This window comes from Erinaceus europaeus, chromosome 9, assembly GCF_950295315.1.
Source record: "Erinaceus europaeus chromosome 9, mEriEur2.1, whole genome shotgun sequence".
Lineage (NCBI taxonomy): Eukaryota > Metazoa > Chordata > Mammalia > Eulipotyphla > Erinaceidae > Erinaceus > Erinaceus europaeus.
The window spans coordinates 43,898,530-43,922,472 of NC_080170.1; the positions used below are offsets into that span (position 1 = coordinate 43,898,530).

General features: G+C 37.5%; 1 protein-coding gene across 2 annotated transcripts in view; it reads right to left on the reverse strand.

Annotated features, from left to right (window-relative positions):
- The window catches only part of ACBD6 (acyl-CoA binding domain containing 6), a 130,873-nt gene that overhangs the window by 53,095 nt on the left and 53,835 nt on the right, over window positions 1-23,943 (reverse strand). For both annotated transcript variants that reach the window (XM_060197775.1, XM_007525847.3), the window contains 2 exons: window positions 10,803-10,908; window positions 1,801-1,890 (listed from right to left, as the gene is read on the reverse strand). In XM_060197775.1, coding sequence (XP_060053758.1) covers window positions 1,801-1,890; window positions 10,803-10,908 — 196 coding nt within the window. The remainder of the gene's footprint in view (window positions 1-1,800; window positions 1,891-10,802; window positions 10,909-23,943) is intronic.

Sequence of the window (23,943 nt, forward strand, 5' to 3'; positions counted from 1 at the left end):
CATGTCCAGCAGAGAAGCAATTACAGAAGTCAGAACTCCTTTTTTCTGCAACCCATAAAGAATTCTGGTTCATACTCCCAGAGGGGCAAATGTTAGGGGAAGATGATCATAGGGCTCTGAAAACTCAAATTCCAACAAAAGTCAGAGAGAGAAGTAGAAAAAAGGAAGGACACTCAGAAGTAGCAATAGGTGTAGGTGTGACTTAAAAAGTAAGAGAAGGCAGGGCTATAGAAAAGAAAAAGAGTGAATGTAAATCAATATAGACAGTAATAGAACTAATAGTCAACCCATGTCCATGACCTTGGGAGAACTACTGAAGTTTCTAGTAGAGGGAATAGGGATATAAAATGGTGGAATGGTGTGGCATTATCCCATGATTTTGTAAGTCAAATTATGTAAATCACTAATTAAAAAAAGTTAAACTTCAAACTCCTATCACTTAGCAACTCTACTTCTACATATAAAACAAAAAAAATAAAACACGTATTAAAATGAAAACACGTACAAAATGTTCACAGTAATTCACAATTGCCAAAAGATGGAAACAATTTGATTATCCGACATCTCATGAACTGATAAACAAGATATTGCATATACATACAATGGATAATTATTTACTTAGACACAAAAAGAACTGAAATACTGTTACATGCTATAGCATGGGTAACTCTTAAAAATATTATATATGAAGTAAAGGAAGCCAGACACAATGGCCACACACTCTGTAATTCCATTTACATAAACTGCTGAGAATAGGCAAATCCATTGATGCAGAAAGCAGAATCATTGTTGCCAAGGTGTGACATGAAGGGAATGAAAATTAAAAATCACAACTGGGTTCTAGAGCCCAGTCCCTAGTTGGTGTGTGTGTGTGTGTGTGTGTGTGTGTGTGTGTTGTATCCAGTTTCTGTGTATGTGTGTATCCAGTTTCTAAAGCCCAGTCCCTAGTTGGGGTGTGTGTGTGTGTGTATCCTGTGTGTGTGTGTGTCTCCAGTTTCTAGAGCCCAGTCCCTACCTGCAGGAGGTTAAGTTTCACAATCAGTGGAGGAGGCTACAGGGGTGTCTCTCTCTCTTCCTCTATCTCCTTCCTTACTCTGTTCCTGTTTCTATCATAATAAAATTAAATAATAAAATTCTACCATGAGACATCACTCTATGTCCACCAGGATGACTATTAAAGAGGAAAAGGGAATAGGGAGTGACTGCTGAGTGGGTACAAGGCTTCCTTTTGGAGAGATGAAGAGCCGCGGAACTAAATAGTAGTGATGTCTGCACAACACTTAAACACATTAATGACACCAAATTATATGCTTGAGAATAGTTGCCATGGTGAGCTTTATGTTATATGAATTTTAACCTCAAAATTTTCTTTTTTGTAGTTTTTTTTTTTTAACTGGATAGAGACAGAGAAAAATTGAGAGGGCAGGGGGAGAGACACCTGCAATCCTGATTCAGTGCTTATAAAGCCTCCCCTCTGCAGTTGGGGACCAGGGGCTTAAACCTGGGTCCTTACACACTATAGTATGTGTGCTTAAACAGGTGCACTACCATCTGGCCCTTAAAATTTTCTTTAAAAAATATTTAATTATTATTTTCAATTTGATAGGACAAAGGAAAATTGAGAGGGACAGAGCAGATAGAGAAAGAGAAAGACCTTCAGTTCTGTTTCACTGTTTATGAAGCTTCCAGGGGTTTGAACCGGGGGTCCTTGTGCAAGGTAATGTGTGCACACAACAGGGTATGCCACTGCCTGGCCTCTTACCTCAACAATTTCAAAAAGCTCCCCTGTATCCCTCTTACCTGGCAGTTAATATCAGCTCTGTACTGTAATAAGACTGTGACGAGGTCCCTGTGTCCTCGATCACAAGCCCAATGGAGCAGCGCTCTGCCCTAAAAGAAGAGGGGGAAAAAAAAGAAAAAAGAATGAATGCAACAGTGAGACCATATAAAAATGCTATTTCAAGACAAACTAATATGTGGAACTATAGGTTAATTATTGTAAGAACGACATAAAAATACTCTATGAGGATAGTAGCAGGTAATCAATCAGAAATCCGGAGTTTTGTTTCAAAATCCATTACATACTGGTCCAACAACTTATTTTAGCAGCCTGCATTTGCTCATTTGTAGAGTAGAGGTAAAGGCAAACTAAACAATACCTGCAATATTTATTGAATGACTGAGCTACAAGAAAATGCTTGTAAAAAATTTAAAGTACCTTATACATGTGGACATTTTTGTAAATCATTATGTTCCCTTCCTTTGGTGAAAGAAATCTTTTTTTAAAATATATTTTTCTTTTTTAAAAAATATTTATTTATTCCCTTTTGTTGCCCTTGTTTTATTGTTGTAGTTACTGCGGTTGTTGTTATTTATGTCATCGTTGTTGGATAGGACAGACAGAAATGGAGAGAGGAGGGGAAGACAGAGGGGGAAAGAAAGACACCTGAAGACCTGCTTCATTGCCTGTGAAGCAACTCCCCTGCAGGTGGGGAGCCGGGGGTTCGAACTGGGATCCTCATGCCGCTCCTTGCGCTTTGCACCACCTGCGCTTAACCCGCTGCACTACTGCCCGACACCCAGTGAAAGAAATCTTATGGATGAAATAATTAATACTTAATACTTGCTAATCTCCATGTAGTATGTATAAATCTATTTAAGCTTTGTCCTTTAAACGTAAGGAAATCTAATCAGTTTGGGACAAAACATTTCCTCTTAGTATTCCAAACTTATACTCTGAAATAGATCAAAGAGACGGGTACACCTACTGCCTATCTTCAAATGCTGACTATTAAAGCTACTTGTAAAACAAGATAATGATTAACTGTCAGGAGAGAAAAATACTAAATATGAAACATTAATTTTAATGTTACCTACCAAAGACTCACAGTTAATATCAATGAATTAATTCTGTTTTCCACTGTGAAAGAATCTTGTTTAGTGAAATAATTCTAGTGGTCCAAAATGTAACTACCACTTTCCTCCCACTGTTTTTCTGAAAAAATGAGTGATGTATGTCTTCACATTGTTTTTTGAGAATGGTAATGACACTGTTTTAAAAGAATAGTTTTCATGCATTAAGTTGAAATTCCTACTTGATGTAATTTTAGAAAGATTTAAATAAGCTTAAGCTGGGAGAAAGATGCTTTTTAAAACCCTCCAACACTTAATCTTTCAGACTCTTCACACACCTATTAGTTCAACTACTTAAACCAGGATCTCTTCTTAACACACACACACACACACACACACACACACACACATTACATCACTTCTCTACAAATTGTCCCTTTCATTTGCTCAATTTATTTTTTGTTTTCTTCAGGGTTTCACCTTTCTGGGATGACGCTTTCAGATAGGAAGAGAGAAACATAGAGCTAGAAAGCAAGAGAGCGAGAGTGAGAAAGAGAAAGATTGAGAGAAAAAAAGAATCTCAGCACCAAAATTTTCCTGACGGCAGTAGTCCTCTCATCTGGTACATGAGGCTCAAACCTGGGCTGTGTGCATGCACCCATCCCAGGTGAGCTATCTCACCTATTCACCCAATTTATTTTCACTTATCTGTGAATACTAATCTCCAATAGGTTCATACAGAGCCCAAAGAGGAAGGGAAGCAGAAAAATCTGAAAATCTGGCTAAAGCATTCAATTTTTTGGAGTAGCAAAAGTCACTCAGAGCCTGCTAAGAGTGTTTTTGTTTATTTTATCATAGCGACAATTCTAAAAGTCACATAAAGAATATATTGCTGACAGCTTCCCCAGAGTCACACCCTACTAGGGAAAGAGAGAGGCAGACTGGGGGTATGGACCGACCAGTCAACGCCCATGTTCAGCGGGGAAGCAATTACAGAAGCCAGACCTTCTACCTTCTGCATCCCTCAACGACCCTGAGTCCATGCTCCCAGAGGGATAGAGAATGGGAAAGCTATCAGGGGAGGGGGTGGGTTATGGGGATTGGGTGTTGGGAATTGTGTGGAGTTGTACCCCTCCTACCTTATGCTTTTGTTCACTAATCCTTTCTTAAATAAAAAATTAAAAAAAAAAAAGAATATATTGCTGAGTAGAGAACAGTTTCCTGTGTTAAAACTTCTGTAGATCTAATGTGTCCTGACCACCCTGTTACTAACAAGGCTTCCCAAACCCTCCACTCATACCAAAGTTTAAGAGCTTCTACTGTTCAATGTACTGTTTCAAAGCTTATACAGTCAGAGATCCAGATAAAATTTCAAAACATCTAACATTTTTAGTTTTTCAGTTTACATTCTACAGTTGCTCAGTTAAACTACTAACAAGAATTAATAGAATAAAAAATGATGTGTAATATACTCATATGGGGCACTCACTAGTACTAGTTCATAGTTAAGTAGAAAATATAGTAGTAATACATCTAGTACTTTTACCACAAATGTACAGACAATTTCTACTTCCCAACCTGTATTCTCATTTCTCCTTAACTTTAAGCCAGTAGGGTTACATTGACTATAAATGCTGAAATATAAATCCTTAGTTGCTTCGATGGGAAAGCAGACAAGCAACATATTTTACTGTTAATGGGAGTTATATTTTAAACTTCCCATATGCAGTGCCAAAAATTTACTTTAGGGGAAATACCTATGACTGGACCTCAGTAGTGATTTCCACTTTGAACATATTTTCCAGGAGCATGGCACACATATAGCAATGTTTTAAGTAGGATGATGTGCTCTCAGACATTTACACTGTGCTTTTTAACACGTTTTTTGACCTACAATGTAATTAATTTTTGTAACACATTATTTTAATGGTACACTAATTAACCTTGAATTAGAATGAATTCTCTGACAATGATTTTCTGTACAAGTACTGAAGATATCTACATTAGTACCACCTGGTATGTAGGACTAAGAAGCTAAAAAACATGAATAGGAGGAAACAAACTTAATATGCATAGATAAAGTAAACCAGACCCTGAACCTTTTGCCTTGTAGGGTTTTATATTAAATGAACAAAGAACAACACAGCCAGGGTATAAATGTGGTAACACCTGACTTCTTCAAATTGTACAGTTCCTGTAAATATGTTCTAGTTTGATATTAGCATAATCAGTAATGGGCAGAGATGCTATCTTCATTAACGATTCTGACAAAATTAGGAAATAAACACTTATTTTTAAACCACAAACATATCCAGACTGATACAATACAATCACTGAGTTATTTTAAGCACAAGCTCTCATCTTTCTTTTATAACAAAAACCATGAATTAGATACATATTAAAATTAAATTTGCTTAAAAACTACCTTCTTCCAAGAAATGATATAACTGCTTACAAGTTCTTGAATTAAATTTGTTTTTACTGATACTACAAAATCTGATAATTGTTTCTAGCTTTCACAGCCTTAAAAAAATAAGTCTTTATCCTATGGTTTTTGTCAGTGTTTCCTTTTTATAAATAAAAATTAAAAAAAACAGAAATATTTGGGATATAATGGGAGAAAATGCTCATTAAAAGGAATCTTCATTCACCAGAAGACCACAGGACTTGGGAGAGCACTGGATAAATTCTGGAACTCAAGTACAGTGAAATACAGGGCACCAGGGGAAGAGTTCCCATCTGTTAGCCATGGGTGCTAACACTGTCTTCCCTCAGTCAGATGAATGACTCTAAAGTGCTCTGAAAGTGCAGGCTAGCAGCTAACCTATTAAGTGGTATTACGCTCACACCTTCTGGAAAATACTAGGTCTTACTATTTCAAATGCTTCTTTGATATCCTTAGTTACTTGTCCTTATGCCATGCAGAACTTTTTAAAAATTAGATCTTTCTTTTTGAATCACTAATGTAAATGGAAAGAAAGAAGTCTTGCTGTTCATCTGGTACGCAGAGAATAGACACAAATCTTACACACCATACATAAGTAGACAAAATTCAGTAAAAGTAATACATCTAAGGTTGTGAGATGTCACCTTGCCATTCTAGCAAAGATAGTATGGCATAGTACTAATTAGCAAATGAAATATGGAGAATAGGCTGGCTTGAATTTCTCTCTGCAAAACACAAAAACAAACAAACAAAGAAATCTGGGTTTTAATTCATCACTGTAGCAGACCATGACTTCTACCAATAACCTGCAGTATCTTCATTTCTCTCTACCCCTTCTTCTTTACTCTGCCGCTGCTTTGTATAGCAGCTGGCCAGTGAGAACACCCCTACTTAAAACCCCAGAAACTACATAATACCCCCCTGCCTACACTACCATCTTCTCTCCAACAGAAAAATGAGATTGTTATTTCAAAGACGGAAGTGAGCCTGGGAGGCAGTTTAAGATGGTAAGGTGCATGCAGCATGAAAGCCAATAGTTTCCCATGGGACTTAGCAGCATTAAAAAGGAAGCTACACACCACTACATGTGGCATATATTTAAAATAAGCTACCACTTAACTTCTTTCACTATCTTAGATCTAAGTGAGAAAAAGATGACGTTGCTAAGTTCTCAGGGAAGTGAGAATTTTAAATACACTATCATATATATTAAAATAAAACTCTTCATAAGCATTTATTAGACCACAATGTTAGTGTGCTAAAGGATAAAGGAGTTTTGAATCTGCATCCTGGGAAATAGCTCTGATAATGTGTTCAGTATTTGTATATCTGAAGCTTCTGTTTTGATTCCTTGTGCTAAATGTCATGTTCTAGCTTCTTTTTATTTCTCCCTCTCTCTTTTTTAAAATAAATATTTTTTCCATTTATTTATTTATAGTTAGATTCTACCTGAGCACTGCTCAGCTATGGCTTATGGCAGTGCTAGGTATTGAACTTGGGACCTCAGAGCCTCAGGCACAAAAAACCTCTTTGCATAACCATTACGCTATCTTCTCAGACTTTATCACTTTCTCATATGGAGCTCTACATAGTGAGAAGAAAAAAAAACCTTAAAAAAAGGTAAATCATTCTTTGTCTTTAAAAACATTTTCTTGGAAAAACTATAAATGTTTGGAATAAATGAAGAATACATCAACATGGCTCAAGGACAAAAACTGAACCACTTTAAGATCTTTATATTCCTTTCATATTTTCCCCCTCTCAATTTGGAAACACTTTTGTAAATGGTTAAAAATATAACTCAATTTTTAATTTAAATAAATTAGTATATATATAACACAGTGATGCCATGACTGTGAACCTGGAACTATCTGAATAGTAACTATAACCAGAAAACTATTTTCTAGTATGTGAAATATACACACTGTCCTAATTACTCCATCAACAGGAAATGCCATGTGATTTTTCTCTAAACTAGAATTATACACCTTACTATATAAGTAATAATTCAACTTATAAGAATAAAATATATGCACAAGATCATACTTATTCATAACAAAATGACTTCATTAAGAAACATGAGAATTTTATTCAAAAGACATATATATGTACTAAGAGTCGTGGATCCAACCAACTATTACTGGTAATATGATGATTGTTTTTATTTTAGTGTGTGAGAGGAAACACGAAAGACATGTCTCTGATATCTGATTACTGTAAAAAATGGCGACTAATCCCTAGCACTGCAAAAACGGTATCATCTGTTTTCCATCTACACCATGCCTCGGCCTCGCGTGAGCTTAATGTGCAGCTTGACGATACAAGAATCCGGCATGAAGCCCAGCCAGTCTATCTTGGCGTTACTCTCGATCGCACTCTGTCATTTCACGAACATCTCATAAAAACTGCAGCAAAGGTGGGCGCGAGGAATAACATCATTGCAAGACTGGCCAGCTCCTCATGGGGTGTGAGCGCTTCCACACTACGATCATCATCTCTGGCATTATGCTATTCCACTGCAGAATACTGTGCCCCAGTATGGTTCTGTAGCCCCCATGTCCACTTGGTCGATTCCAAATTATATTCCTCCATGAGGATAATTTCTGGAACCATTCGTTCCACCCCGGTTCCATGGCTGCCAGTTCTTAGCAACATAGCCCTGCCAGATATTCGTCGGGATGCGGCATCATCTAAGTTCATTTCCCACGTCTACGCTCGACCAATATACGCGGATATCTTCGCCCACCCTGTCCAACGCTTGACATCTCATCACCCAATCTGGTCCCCTACGCCTACACTGAACTTCTCTGTTCCAGACTCTTGGAAACAGAGTTGGCAGTCAGCTGAGGTAAAGAACAAACACCTCATCACAGACCCCTGCAAGCAAGCGTCAACCCGGCTTTGACCTAGCACGTTACGATTGGGCCCTCCTCAATCGCTATTGAACAGGCCATGGCCGGTGCGCCGCTATGTTCCATCGCTGGGGAGCCAGAGACGACCCGAACTGCCCCTGCGGCTCCAGACAGACTATGACCCACATAGTCAATGACTGCCACCTCTCCAGATTCAAAGGAGGTCTCGAAACTTTACATCAGGCTCAACCTGACGCTGTTGACTGGCAACGGAAGAAGGGCAAACGCTAGAAGAAGAAGTGTGTGAGAATGCACATGGAATTTATCATTACATGACTATAATTAAATTTTTATGTGCTCATAGCAAATTTTTAGTGAAAGAAGTGTAATTTTTAGTTACTTAAAATAAGACTGAAACTGGATTGAACTGGATGGACTTTAAATAAAGCAATTTACCATCCCCAAGAAATTCTTGGTAAACAGTTTGTCAAGCTCAATATCTCAATGTTTCAAGTTCAAATGTCAGAGACATAAATACATAGAACTGGGTATCTTTCAAAAGTAAAGTGATGCCCAACTTATTACATATCAGAGAAATATTCTTCTTCTGATAATGAAATTAAAAGTATCTATATAGTCACTTAATGTTAAGCTTATACACATTCATCAAGGCTTACCAAGTTGCTGTTTTATTTACTAGAACTTTTAAGTGTTATGAAGCAATACCATTTGTTATATTTAGCTTGTTAAGTCTGATTCTAATTTTGAGTTCCCATTTCCCTAGTGTTCTTAAATTAATTCATACAAACCTCCGATTAATAATAAAAGAGCCTGTCATCAGTATTCAAAGCCCAGCCTGAGTTGTCATGGCTGAGAAGGCAGAAATCTGCTTGGAGCAATGAGAGAACCCAGCTGAATTCCTGGCGTCTCAGTCTATGAATGTATAAGCACTTCATCTGCTCATGGAAACACAATGTTCTGGCAGGCAACTGCCTGGGTAGCACACTGGAAAAGCTGGGAAGACAGACTACATCAAAACCACTGAATGACAGAAGCATCACCTTTGACCAGTGTTCCTTTCATCTTCATAAAACCTTGTGCTATTTCATGTGAGTTATTTGTGTTCTAAATACTTACTTTACCACTGCTGCCTAGTGATCTTTACAGAAGTGACATGTGGCTGTGACTTTCACTACTACTATATACAAGAAATTGTTGCATAGATCAGGGTTAAGTGGAAATTGCTTATACTTTTAAAACCCAGCAGTGAAAAGAACACCATGTGGACATTCCATTTGCACTTGAAACTTGCTGAGCAAGTGAATGTTTGTCTCCAGAATTTAGCTCTTGCCTGTAAAATGAAGATGACATTTGCCTTCAGGGTTGCTGTGAAGATAGTATGGTAATAAGTAGAAGTGTTCTATACACTGTAACTTATACTGTATAAAGTATTATTTTTGCTAATGGATAGAGGGAAAATTCTAACAGATATAAAGTATGCATACAATATGTCTGGGTGAAAGTGTGACCTTGAAAAGTTAAGTGGGCTTCTGGTTTCCTGTTCTATTTATGAGTAACTTGGAAAGTGCCACTCCATCCTTACAACTAGAAAAAGCTAAACAGACTGAAAAAGCAGCTAATTTTCTTGGGTTCATAAGAGAGGGAAAGAAACTTATAGGTCATAGTCCCCAAGACTGGAGAGGCTGACAGGGGAATACAGGACGCCTGCCTTCCCAAATTAGTTTCATCAGTAGAACTCACCTGGTAATCAGAGCCAGGTAGAGAAATCTGCCCTGTAATTTATGGAGGCTCAGTGTGGGCAAGTCTGGGAATTAAAAAGTCAGGGGATCTTGTCACTGACAGGGTCTATAATACTGTGAGATATACTTCAAGAGATTTGACTGGGTCCCCATAGTAAATACAAAATAAAACAAAATTCCTATGAGAGTATGGAAAGGTGGTAGAGAATGCCATTTTGAAATAGGTATGAACATCCTGTTGTAAATAGGCCTGCCTTCAAGGGAAACTAGTTAGTTAATCAGGGCCTAATCACTTGGGGTTCTAATTGACCTAATTCTAGCCCACCCTAGCAATCCTGTTCCACCCAAGTGGGAGAAAAACAAGTGAGAAGCATTTATGAGGGTCACCATCCTAAGGCACAGGTTCTGATTCTCTATAGGACCACAGAACTCTTCCCTTCCCTAACACCTCACCACCGTGCTAGTAAAGATCTATTTATTGGTGGCAGGGAGGTGGCACAGTGGATAAAGCATGAGGTTCTGAGTTCAATCTTCAGCAGCACATATGTCAGAGATATCTGGTTCTCGTTCTCTCTCTCTCCTCCTATTTTTCTCACTAATAAATAAAATCTTTAAAAAGAACAATTAAAAAAAAGATCTATTTATTGCATGCTTTTTTTTTTTTTTTTTTTTTACTTTGAGTTCAACTACTAATTTCTCAACCTGGAAAGAAATATTTGGGTGAGAAACAACAAGTATCATAACTGATTTTAATATCTCATTTATATATTTTGGCATATTTTTAACCATTGTATACACTGTAATGACTTTCATTGGGCTGCCTCTTGACAAAAACACTGGGGCCAGAACAGTACAGGATAAGACAGAAGTCAGCAGGGCATCTTTTCATACCTCTTCATCTTTCATATTCACATCCACGGTTTTTGATTTGATGGCTTTAGTTACATGGTCAATGTTGTTCTCCCTGCAGTAATCAAAGATATTTTTGTCTTCTTCCCTAGAGTGGGGAAAGAAAAAGTGTCTGTCTTATTAGGCAATACAGAAAGTTACATAAGTTACATATTTTTAACAAAACTTGCTTTCATTTATTACATTAATAGAATATATTTTTATAAATAATTTCACACAAATAGAGAATTTTAAACAAGGTAAAATACATCAGATGTTAAGACCAAAATTTTAGCCGGGGGAATGGTTCAACTGGTAGAGTGTGGAACTTGCATGCCCGAGCCTCCTGGTTCAATCACTAGTACTGCATTTATCAGAATGGTGCTCTGGCTTCTCTTTCGCTCTTATTACTATGTGAAAATTTCTATCTCATATAAAATTTTTAAAAAATTCCAGGATCTACAGATAACTGGCTGGTCAAGAACAGACCTTAAAGTGGCTGAGTAAGTTGTGGTATATATGCCACAAATATTAAAAATGGTGAATTCACTTTCTTCACCTCATCTTTGATGAAGCTTGAAGGAATCATGTTAAGTGAGGTAAGCCAGAAAGAGAAGGATGAACATGGGATGATCTCACTCATAGACAGAAGTTGAAAAACAAGAACAGAAGGGAAAACACAAAGCATAACTTGGACTGGAGTTGGTTTATTGTATCAAAATAAAATACTCTGGAGTGGAGTGGGTGGGTGAGGGTTAAGGTCCAGAACATTATGGTGGAAGAGGATTTAGTGGGGGTTGAACTGTTATGTGGAAAACTGAGAAATGCTACACATATACAAATTATTGTATTTTTCTGTTGACTATAAACCACTAATCCCCAATAAAGAGATAATAAAAAAGAAAAACTGAGAAATGTTACACATATACAAACTATTGTATTTTATTGTTGACTATAAACCATTAATCCCCCAATAAAGGAAAATAAATAAATAAAATGATGTCTTCTAGCAAAAAAAAAAAAAAAAAGAAAGAAAGAAAGAAAGAAAGAGAGAAAGGGAGAAAAAAAAGGCTTTACCCAGTGTCCAGGTTTGAACCCCTGGCACCAAATGGGAGCACTATGCGTGATAGTTACGTGTCTTTCATTCTCCCTCTCGCTCTCTTTTTTTTTTCTTTTTTGCCTCCAGGGTTATTGCTGTGGCTTGGTGCTTGCACTACAAATCCACTGCTTCTGATGGCCATTTTTTTCTATTTTGTTGTTGTTGTTGTTGGGTAGGACAGAAAGAAATTAAGAGGGGGAAGATACAGATGAGAGGGTAAGACAGAGGAGGAGAGAAAGGCACCTGCAGACCTGCTTCACCACTTGTGAAGCGACCCCCATGCAGGTGGGGAGCCAGGAGCTTGAAGCGGGATCCTTGTGCCAGTCCTTGTGTTTCGTGCCATGTGTGCTTAAACCTGTGCACTAACGCCTGGCCTCCGCCGCCCCCCCCCCTCTATTTCTATTATAAAAAAAGAAAAGGAGTCTTCCAGGAGTCATGCTATTATGCAAGCATGAAGATCACAAAACTATCTTATAGTTTCTGTCAGTGTTTCCTTTTTATAAATAAAAATTAAAAAAAAAACTTTACCTGCTTTAAGAAGACACTAGTATACTACAATACAGTAGGGTTGATTTCTCATAACTCATGTTTCCCCAGTTTTGCACACTGACAAGTATACATTTCATCTGACTTGGAATTTTCAGTTGTGGCACTGAAACCAATGATAATTTGTATCTAATTTATTACACAGTCTGTACAGACTTATCAAGAAATGAACAACTCTTACAACTTGTCTTATGCAGCAGCAGAACAAGCTGGCTGCTACTTACTTAACTTTAATTTTTTCTTAAGATACAGGTGATAAGGAAAGCACCCCCAAAATTTAGAAATCCTTCAAGAGATATTAAGATCAAAACACACGTTTCTACAAATTAATTACTCTGAAAGAAAATATCAAAATTTGAGGTCAACCCTCCTCCCCAAAATGAGAAGTCTGATATTTTAAAATTAAGGTTACATGTAATACTACTTCGGCTATATTTACCTGTCATCAAAAACACTAAGTATTCTGAATCCCAACATGGGAATAATAGCAACCTATTTTCCTCCAATCCTGTAACAGAAAACCCTCTAGTTCAAGAGCCAGCTGCTTCAGTAGTGAGAGGGAGAGAGGACTGTCATTTGAAGTCATAACAGAATTGAGTACTATCCAATTGTCCTGAATTTGAAAACTGGTGGTGGGCACTAAAAGTAAAGGAGGATTCTTGGGGTGTGAGCTGCCCACAGCCAATGTAAATGTTATTCATAAATGAGAGGGCCTTCGTGGAAGTCACTCTTCTTAGATCCAATGCCCAAATGTGCATGAATACTCATGCCATAAGCAGCAGAAGAGTAAATACAATCTTAGCTAGCTGTTTATTTTACTTAATATGTAGTTTCAATATGCTTCTTAGAGATAGCATCTATATCAATTATTCTGTTTTAATGTGTGAATTTTTTAAAGGGTAGGAGATAGCTTTTCTTTTTTCTTTTTTAAACTTCTTATATACCAGTTTTCTTTTTCTTTGTATTTATTTATTTTAATTTATCTATAAAAAGGAAACACTGACAAAACCATCACCAGAACTCAGTATCCCATCCCTTGCCCCTATAGCTTTTTTATTCTTTAACCCTCTGGGAGATAGCTTTGCATCTGAATACCTGCTTCATTCATATAGGCAGACAGGTAGGTATTCTAAAGCACCTTTAGGGTAGAGGACACAATCCAAACATCAAAAAAGAAATTCAATAAAATCATAATTGTGCTAAAATCTGGGATATTAATATAAAAATAATTAAGTAATACTCCTAAGCTTAGTTGTTGAATGTAGTTATTTCCTCCCTCACAGCCTGTATTTTGAGTCCTAAGTGCCAGCAACCAAGCTGTCTTTATACAATGGCACCACCTACTGACCAAAATGGGGATAAAAAACAAAATCAGGAGCAGCATATTTTCACATCTTACTGTCTCTTGCCAAGCTTCTGTACAAAATACAAATCAAACTCTTTTATTTTTCTACATTTCCCCATTAGTACAGTCTTCCACAGGTGACCTTTCTATATTTGTACATTTCCTAAACAGAACATGTGCAAGAGAATTAAACCATCATCAATATAGTAGAATCTTTAAAAAGGTTGGTATCCTTCAATATCCTTTCCCTTTTTCTTTATCTTATGAATCCACCCAGTTACTTTTCTACCTCCTTATAAATAAGTGAGAAAATGAAATATAGGGCTGGGTGGTGGTGCACCTGGTTGAATTCACTTGTTACAATGCAGAGACCCAGGTTTGAACCCCCAGTCCCCACCTGTAGGGGAAAAACTTTGTGAGTGGTAAAGCAGGGGTTCAGGTGTCTCTCTTTCTCTCTCCCTCTTTATCTCACCTATCCTCTCGATTTCTGGCTGTCTCTATCCAATGAACAATAATATTAATAAATAAAAAACCTATAAACATTAAAAAAAATGAAATACATTCATTCTCTATGTCAGGTGGGAGTTATATTTGTGATGCTACCCTCAAGGATGTGCATGTTACCCCCAGCATAAGACAAAAAAACCTCTCTTTAGATTACCCCACATTTTCTGAAAGTGATCAGAAATACACTTACTGTACCAATGGGGGGGGGAAGTCACTGGTTTTCCTTGAAATCCATTTGAACCATGAAGACAGATTCTTATGGAAAATGAGAGGGTGATTAAGTATGGTTGTCTTTTCAATCACAAGAATAATAAATGGTTGGTTTTAGAAAAATAATGCTACTGTAAAGATTGTATTTTCGTATCAAAAGAATATTTTAAGTGGGGGGTCAGGCTGTAGCACAGCAGGTTAAGTGCACATGGCGCAAAACTCAAGGGCTGGTTTAAGGATTCTGGTTAGAGTCCCCGGCTCCTCACCTGCAGGGGGGTCACTTCACAAGTGGTGAGCATGTCTGCAGGTGTCTATCCTTCTCTCCCCCTCTCTGTCTTCCCCTTTCTCCATTTCTCTCTGTCCTATTTGGCAACAACAACATCAATAACAATAATAATAACCACAACAATGATAAAAACAAGGGCAACAAAAAAGGGAAATAAATATTTTTTAAAAAAGAGTATTTTAAGAGCCAAAAATACAGCTCACTTAAGTGTGCTGCTTTGCCATGTATGTGAACCATGTTTGATCCTAGCACTCACTGCATTTTAGGACATTTTAGTATTGTGGTCTTTTTCACTCTTTATCTCTCTGTATTAAAAAAAATTTTTTAAAACAAATTTGAAGTCAAGCTATCTAACATACATTTAATTTCTATTTCATCTACTTCACAGGATTAGAAAATACATGTGTGGTCCCAGCTCAAAAAAAAAATCTATTGGTATATGATAAACACTGAATAAGTACTTCAATTCAGTTCACACATTTATTAAACCACTAGATGTAAACACAGAAATGCTGTAAACAATGAAAAAACATTTATTAAGCTAATGGAAACAGAAAAAAGTGTAAGCTAATACCTACAGAATTCCTCTTCACTAATTCCTAAACTAAGGAATGCATGCCTGTAGGCTGGGGGTAGGGAGAGTCACACAAAGACCTTTGAAGAGATACGTAGATGTGGAAAACAGAATTGAGTCATTTTTCAGTTCTTCAACTTTTAAACACATTTTTTCTGCTGACCTACCTAAAAAGGCTCCTATGTTAAATATCTCATTACCATTCTCCTTTAAAATATTCCCTCTGCTCACTCTGGATCAAGTTTATAGAAGAAAGGAAAGTCGTACTTCTAGGAAATGTGATCAGTTGAATTTACTAAGATTTAGCAAGTTCTAACTAGACCTGTTACTCTTGCTTAAAAGTTTCATTTACCATACCAAGAAAGTTTTGAGAAAAAAATAGCAATCCCAGGTTGTACTGTTCCAAAATATAAAGCTTATTGCAGTATCAAGTAAAAGGGATGATTCTAGTGAAAAGCCGGCAATGGTTAGAGAGTAGAAGAAATGATGGAAAACAGACTTGATACTGAAACTTAACTGTCTCATCCAATAAGATATAATCAACTGCTAAACTATTTCAAAAAGCCTCATTCAACTAATAATTTACAATAAAATGGATTTATATTTAATAACTAAACAAACTTTGTAATGTAGGTTGATCAACTATATAAAAATAATAATTATAACTCAAATGAGAAAACAAAATTACTGCCTAAAGTTTCTGGGTCACCTTGGCAGACTTTTTTTTTTTTTAATTTTAGAGAGACAGACATGGAAAGACGGAAAGATAGAGAGAGGTTTCTCTCTGCTAGTAGATCCCACTACTTTATTATTTAAAAATATTTATTTGATAGGATAGAAAGAAGCTGAGAGGGGAAGGTGAGATAGAGAGACACCTGCAGCACTGCTTCTCTGCTTGTGAAACTTTTTCTCTGCAGATGAGGGTTGAGGAACTGAACTTGGGTCCTTGTCTTTGCATTCAACTGGGTGTGCCACTGCCTCGCTTTCTACTATATTTTAGTGCCAGTCCCTGTTCAGGGTGCCATTATGCCGTTCTAGCTTCGTGGGCGGGAGACAGACGACCAGAGACTCATGGCTGAGTGGTAGTTCAGTCTTTATTCATGTGGAATGCAGCACAATCTAAGCCATCTAAACTAACTATAATCACAATCCTGTCCTTATATATATACTCGCCAAGTAGGGTGTAAACAGGATGTGACTTAGAGAGGGTGGAGCGAAAAGACAGTGGTGGAGATCAGGGTGACTACGAGAGGGGGCAGAGTTAAAAGACATCGTGAACCAGTGGGGATTAAACCAATGCCCTGCAGGCATGCCAGTGCTTAGTTTTAATAGTGGTTATGTAAATAGAATACAGTGTTAAGCAGGGGGGATTAAACCAATGAAACAGAAGGGGTTTTAGAAGGATACCAACATTTTAGTGCGTGGTTACTATGTTCTTTCTTTTCCTTCCTCCCTCCTTCCCTTCCTTCCTTCCTTGCCTCCAAGGTTATCTCTGGGGCTCGGTGCTTTCACTATGAGTTCACTGCTCCTGGAGGCCATTTCTTTTCTTCTTTTATTAGACAGGACAGAGAGAAATTGAGAGAGGCTAGAGAGGGAGAGAGAAAGATAGACACCTGCAGACCTGCTTCACTGCAGCAACCCCCCTGCAGGTGGGGAGCCCAGGCTCAAACCAGAAACCAAGAGTGGTCCTTGTGCTTTGTACTATGTGTACTTAACCTGGTGCGCCACCACTCGGACTCCCTTTAATTTCTGCTAAGACATCTCTCATACTTTGTTGAAGTTTTTCTTGCATTGAACTCATATCCTCAGGAACTTAGTTTTGATGTCCTCTTTCAAAAGTTTATATAGCTTTGTTGAGTTTGGGATTTTCTTCCAGTTGGCATTTTGATCCAACACTGTAGATGATTTTCATGGTGTTTGATGTTCTCTGAGGACCTACAACTGAGGAGTGTGTGCTTGAATCTAGGTACTGGTCAGAAACTAGGGATTGCAAGTATTCAACAGTCAGTAGGTTTCCATGGATGGCAGGCCAGGTCTCATATGTAGCTGGAGTCTCAGTCTAGGTTATGGCAGCGCTGTACATGCTTTGATTCTGGCAGGACACAACTCTGGCATGCTGTGAGCCAGGAATATTAACCGTCGTCTGTTGCTATGGAAATTGGACTCCAATATGGTACATCTCCCACTTCCAGTTTCAGCAAACTACCACATAGCTGGGAGGGCTGCAGCTGTGACTCCCTGTCCCTATCTTTATAGCCTATTTGCCATTTCATGTTGTTATAGAGTTCTAAGCTAATGGAGCAGTAACCATGTGGGCTGTAAAAAGGCTAGGGAGGGGATTTTCTCTGATCTACTCTAGGTTCTGTTACTGTGGAATCTGAATTCCAAAACGACATCTATGGCATCTATTAGAGTTCTAGTAAGCTAACCTGGTTGGTCCGAGTAGACGGGTGACTCCCCATTTCCCTCTTTACAGTTTTTAATTTCTAGTATCACACTGTTGTAGTGTTACAGAACAGGATTGGGGAATCTGGATATTGGTACAGCCTGGTCCATGATAGATAGATTTGAGCCTCATAATTTATAGTTCTCTTCTGATTGCAGTTTGGAGGGACTTTTAAAAAATATTTTATTTACTTATTAATGAGAAAGGAGGAGAGAGAGAAAGAACCAGACATCACTTTGGTACATGAGCTGCTGGGGATTGAATTTAGGACCTCATGCTTAAGAATTCAATACTTTATCCACTGCACCACCTCCCATACCACAATTTTTTTTTTTTAAATCTTCTGTAGAGATTTTTTTAAATCTTTCTGTGTCCTGTCAGCTAGTGATCTTTTCTCTCTTGTTGAAAGTCTGTTCTATCTAAGCATTTTCAGGTATTATTGTGACTCTTGTTGATGCTAGGAAGAGGGATATAAAGGCCTTCTCTATTTAGTTATCTTGGCCCTCTGAATTTCCTCTATCTTTCTTCCTTCAAAAACTAATGGTAAAAGGAAGATCAATGCTAGGTACTTCTTAGATAAGTCATTATACTGGGAATGCTATTTACTCATGATTCATAAAGACACCAAGTACTAAGATATATTCTCACCTCTTAAAATCTGTTTAACTCAGAAGTTGATTGAAATTTTGTGATACTTTAAATGCCTATAAGAAAAAAACTGTAGCTTATTTCTGATCAATCTCTGGAAAACCAGTGGCCTCATCAGAAAAATCTATAGAATGCTAACAGGCTCTACAGAGTTGAGTTATATTCTAAACCATTAAGGTAAGTCAAAATCAATAAAAACAATTAATCCAAAGGAAACATCATCATCAGTATATTGATAAATGAAAGATCACAGTCTCTAATTTTATCAGTGAAGCACATTTTTAAAAACACTAAATGGAAAAGAATTTTAATTAAAAAATGTAAACCAAAGATAGCCGCTCTATTAATATAACAAGTATTAAATTCAACTTAATTAACTGGAGATTACAATGATTTCTTAAATATCTTGGGAGTAGTATAATGTAGAGTTGTATAATTAAGAGCAGAGTTACTAACCAAATGACCTTGGACAAGTAACTTAACATTAGATTTTCAGTTTCTTTATCTGTGAAATGGAGAGAGGTATTAAGAAAACTACATCTCACAGGATTATTCTGAAGACTAAGTTAAAGAATATATAAAAAAACATGTTCTATGTAGCTAACACATAGTGATCAATAAATGTGAGCTGGAATTTTTATTACTTTAAGAACCTAGCATATGTGATCCAATCAATTTGTGTGATAAAATGTTAAATAGACTTTCATGGAAATAAAAATAAACCAATGTGGCCAGAGTAGAATGAGTAAGGGAGAGGAGGGCATCCAGCACTGGATAAGTTGATAAGTGGTCTTATAAGACATATTAAGGATTTCTAAATTCTATGCCAGCCACTATGGGGGGAAAAATCACTAAAGGGTTTTATGTAGGAGAGTGATATGCTGAGATATGAGTCATCAAGTTCATTCTCAAATCTATCGAGTTCTGGAAAAAAGATGGCAATTACCAAGAGTAGTGATGGTGATACAAAGACATAACTGTCTTCAGTGGCAGCAATGGAAAGCAGACTAATTTGGATTATTTTGGAATGTAAAAAACAAGAATTTCTGATACGTTATGGAATGAGAGATACAGAATAGAATATGGCACAATTATCTAAGAAAAGTATAATTAAAGACTGTTAACATAGTTATCTAATGCACAGATAAAATTTTATATTGGGTGGGCCAGAAGGGAGTGCAGTGGGTTAAGCGCACATGGCGCAAAGTGCAAGGACCCACTTAATGGCTCCAGTTTGAGTCCCTGGTTCCCCATTTGCAAGGGATTGCTTCACAAGCAGTGAAGCATTCAGGTCTGCAATTGTCTATCTTTCTCTCGACTACTCTGTCTTCTCTCTCGATTTCTCTCTGTCCAACAACAATAACAACAACAACAATGATAAACAACAAGGGCAACTAAAGGGGAAAAAAATAGCCTCCAGGAGCAGCGGATTCATAGTGTAGGCACCGAGCCCCAGCAATAACTCTGGAGACAAAAAAAAAAAAAAAAATTGTATCAGTTGGAAAATTAAAAAAAAAAAAACGTAATGTAATAATAATGCTTCTCTTACACAGAATTCGAACTTCAATGAACAAGCATTTTTTAATGTTGCCATGTAATCAGCAAAGTCCTTGTAAATTGAAAGGCGATCAAATAAACCCAAATTGTGTGCTTTCAGCAGTGAGAGAATAGCTGATCACAATTAAATGAGCACTTAAGAAAATGATTGGGGCCCAGCAGTGGCAGACCTGGTAGAGTACTTACAGTGCACATAGACCCAGGTTCAAGACCCAGGTCACCAACTGTAGAGGGGAAGCTTCACAAGTGGTGAAACAGTTCTACAGGTCTCTCTCTCTTTTTCCCTGCCTCCAGAGTTATTGCTTGGGCTCATTGCCTGCATTAAGAATCCACTGCTCCTAGAGGCCATTTCCCCAATTTTGTTTCCTTTGTTATTGTTGCCACTGCTATTGTTGGATAGGACAGAGAAATTGAGAGAAGAGAGGAAGGCAGAGAGGGGGAGAGAAAGACACCCACAGAACTGCTTCACCGCTTGTGAAGCTACTTCCTGCAGGTGGGGAATTGCTGTCTCAAAGCGGGATCCTTACGCTGGTCCTTGCGGCGCCATATGTGCTCAACCACCTGGCCCCCGGGTCTCTATTTCCCCCTTACCTCTCAATTCCTCTCTGCCTCTATCCAAATACATAAATAAAAACATGAAAAATATTTTAAAAAAAGAAAATGACTATTTCACAACACATTTATAAGCTGTTTGCTAACATTCATATATTTTAACTACAAAATATTTTAATATAGAAAAGATTTTATTTGGGGGGCGGGGCAGTAGCGCAGTGGGTTAAGTGCACATGGTGCCAAGCACAAGGATTCTAGTTCTAGTCCCTAGCGCCCCACCTGCAGGGGGGGTTGTTTCACAAGCAGTGAAGCGGGTCTGCAGGTATCTAGCCTTCTCTCCCCTCTGTCTTCCCCTCCTCTCTTGATTTCTCTCTGTCCTATCCAGAAACAGTGGCAGCTATGACAACAATAACAACCACAACAAGGGCAACAAATTGGGAAAAATAGCCTCCAGGAGCAGTGGATTTGTAGTGCAGGCACCAAGCCCCAGCGGTAACCCTGGAGGAAAAAAAAAAAAAAAAAAAAGAAAAGATTTTATTTGTATTTTTACTATATACCACCTTTTATTTATCATGATGTTAATAGTATATACATATTGAGTAAAGTCATGACTTTTTTTTTCTGTTTTTCTATTACCCAATAAATACAGACACCATTATAGGCACATACTTACACACAGAACTTTGTAAACAAGTCTAAGTCTTAGTGTTTTACAAATATAATATAAACATAAAGTGAAAGAGAAGAAACAAATTAAAACAAAGAATATACAGGAAAGGGAGAACAAAGTATGAAGGCAGTGAAGGAGGAGAAGGAAAAAAAGGAGAGATGGTGTTGGTAATGCTCTCTTGCACAGAAAGGGCAAAAAAAAAAAAAAAAAAACTACAGATCTGCAAACAGGTGGACCTGCTGTATGCCTGGTTGGCATCTTGACACTGAGCACTCAGGAGCTGAATAAAGGGCATAGGAAGACGGGGAATATGAGAGCTGGGGGACTCTTACAACAGTTACTGTTTATGTCAAGACCTGTGTGTCCCAAGGCACCCATTTTCACATAATCTATAATTATCTCTTTGCTTTAATCGCCTTGTCATTCCTGAGGCTCTCATGGGCCCTGAGAGAGGAAAAGCTCATTAAGTAAACCTTTTCTCCTCTCTCCAGCCACCCATGGCTTTTAATTGCTTGGTGTGTTATTATCTGAGAGTGCAACTGGGATCATTTTCATAAGAAAGGGAGGTAGAGAGGAGGAAGGGAGCCCCGAGTCCCTGAGGTATGCACCACACACAAACCTTTGCTTTCTCAATTATTTATGCCAGCTGAGGTTTTACAGGCTGAATAAATCCATAACTCAAGTTCATTCTCAGCAGTCAGATGCTCAGGGGGAGTTATCCACTTGCCTATACACACGTGTGTAGTCTTCAAAGAATAACCAGAATGTAACAAGACATATGTCATCCAATTTATCACCTATCACAAAAGTGTTAACACAGTGTTGATCATGGGCAACATGGTAAAATGGGGAAGGATTTCTTTGCCATCAGCCAAACAGATGGAGGGAACAGGATAATCTTTTGGTGCTAAGGGCAGAGTTGTCAATGGGACAAAAGTGTCCTAGAGTGGCCTAGCCTAGAATCCAATTTCCATTTTGAAATACAAAACATATTGATAAACTTATGAAACTTCAGCCTTAACTAGATTTGTTAAACACAGATTGCTATCCAACAGTGTAAAACTTTGAATAAGTAATAGGATTTTATACCATCTGATTTTATAAATCATTTGCCATAAAATCATGTATGTTGAAAGTTTTTTTCTCCAGTCTCACCTCTTTTTAGAAAATTTTAAGAATACAACTTATGTGGATGTGATAGACTTTTGCTACTTTTATTCTAGGTCATGTTTTCACTAAAAATACAAAATTAAAGGACGAAACATTCATTTTTTTATATCCATTCTTCCATTTTAAATCAGGACTAAAGAGAAGTCAATGAAAAATATTTATGATATATTTTCAAAGTCCATTATTGTTTAAAAATGAAAACTTTATAAGTCAATATGAAAGCATCTCTTTAAAATTCTACAGGCTTTTGTGTCTGACCACATCAGTGACCTCTGGTATTTTCTGCCAAAACAGTTCATTTGTCTCATAGAACAACTAATCAATTCCAGAGCCCATCAATCATTTGCGTTGCATACTGCTCTGGCCTTCGAGAAGGTCCAGATGGCTGCCTGTGTAAGTGAGATTAATAAAATTCTGATAGATTACATAGCATCAAACTACATAACAGAATATCAAATCTTATTGCAGGGTGGAATTAATACTACACACGCTTCAGTTACTGCATTTTAAATTCCTGCTCTAATGTACTAATTCATGTGCCAACTTCTTGATAAAACCATGCATGATTCTACTACTCCAGGGCCAAATTTTAAAAACTCTTTTTTATTTCGGATAGAGACACTACAGCACTACTCTACCATCTGTAGAACTTGTTCTGTTGCCCAAGGTTTTACACAAGTTAAGATACATGCCTCTAAGCTTTTCAATAAAGTCTTCAAGTTTACAAGTCACCAAGAGTGATTTTTTTTTGTTGAGTGAGTGCAGGACTGTGGACTCTTTGCAAAGGAGTGTGCTTATAAAGCAGTATGCAGTACGGATGGAACACAACCCATCTCAGCACTGAAGTAACTGTGAGTTACTAGGCTATTGCTCTCTTGCTTCTGTGTTTCCAAACACAGCATTGGTTCTGCTTCCCTAATTTCCCGTTTCTTTTGCAAAATCAATCAATCAAAACTTATACTTAATATTCTAATCAGACTGACATGTGGTCCTAACATCTGTGCTGGGTCATGGGTCTCCTCTGTGGGGTCACTAAAGCTGAGTAACGTTACTAGTAAAAGCTAACTGTCAGTCATCTAACCTGATAACTTAGATTGTGACAAATACAGTCTTGGATACCTCTGGTGTAGTAATCATTTAATCCATATAAGTGCCACATGATAAAGGCACAATAATTACCATCCCTGTTTTACAGGCAACTAACTTCTCCAAGGACGGGCACAGCCTATTTGAAGCTAGCAGTTTGGTTTAAACCATCATTTTTTGTACTTGGTTAGTTTTACACATTATAAACCTACCATGAAACTACAGAGCAATTAACTACTTTCAGAATGAGAAATGGGTTTCAGAGCTCTGGAATATTAACAGAGAGATTTGTACCTATGACATTATACTGTCACTTTCTGTGACAGAGTGGAAATAAAGGTCAGAATCAAAATAGTCAGGGAGCAAGCTCAGAATTGGTCCCAAAGGCCTTGGCTCAAGAACCTTTACAATAAAATTAAAATGGGCCCTATCTTCCCACCTTCAGAGC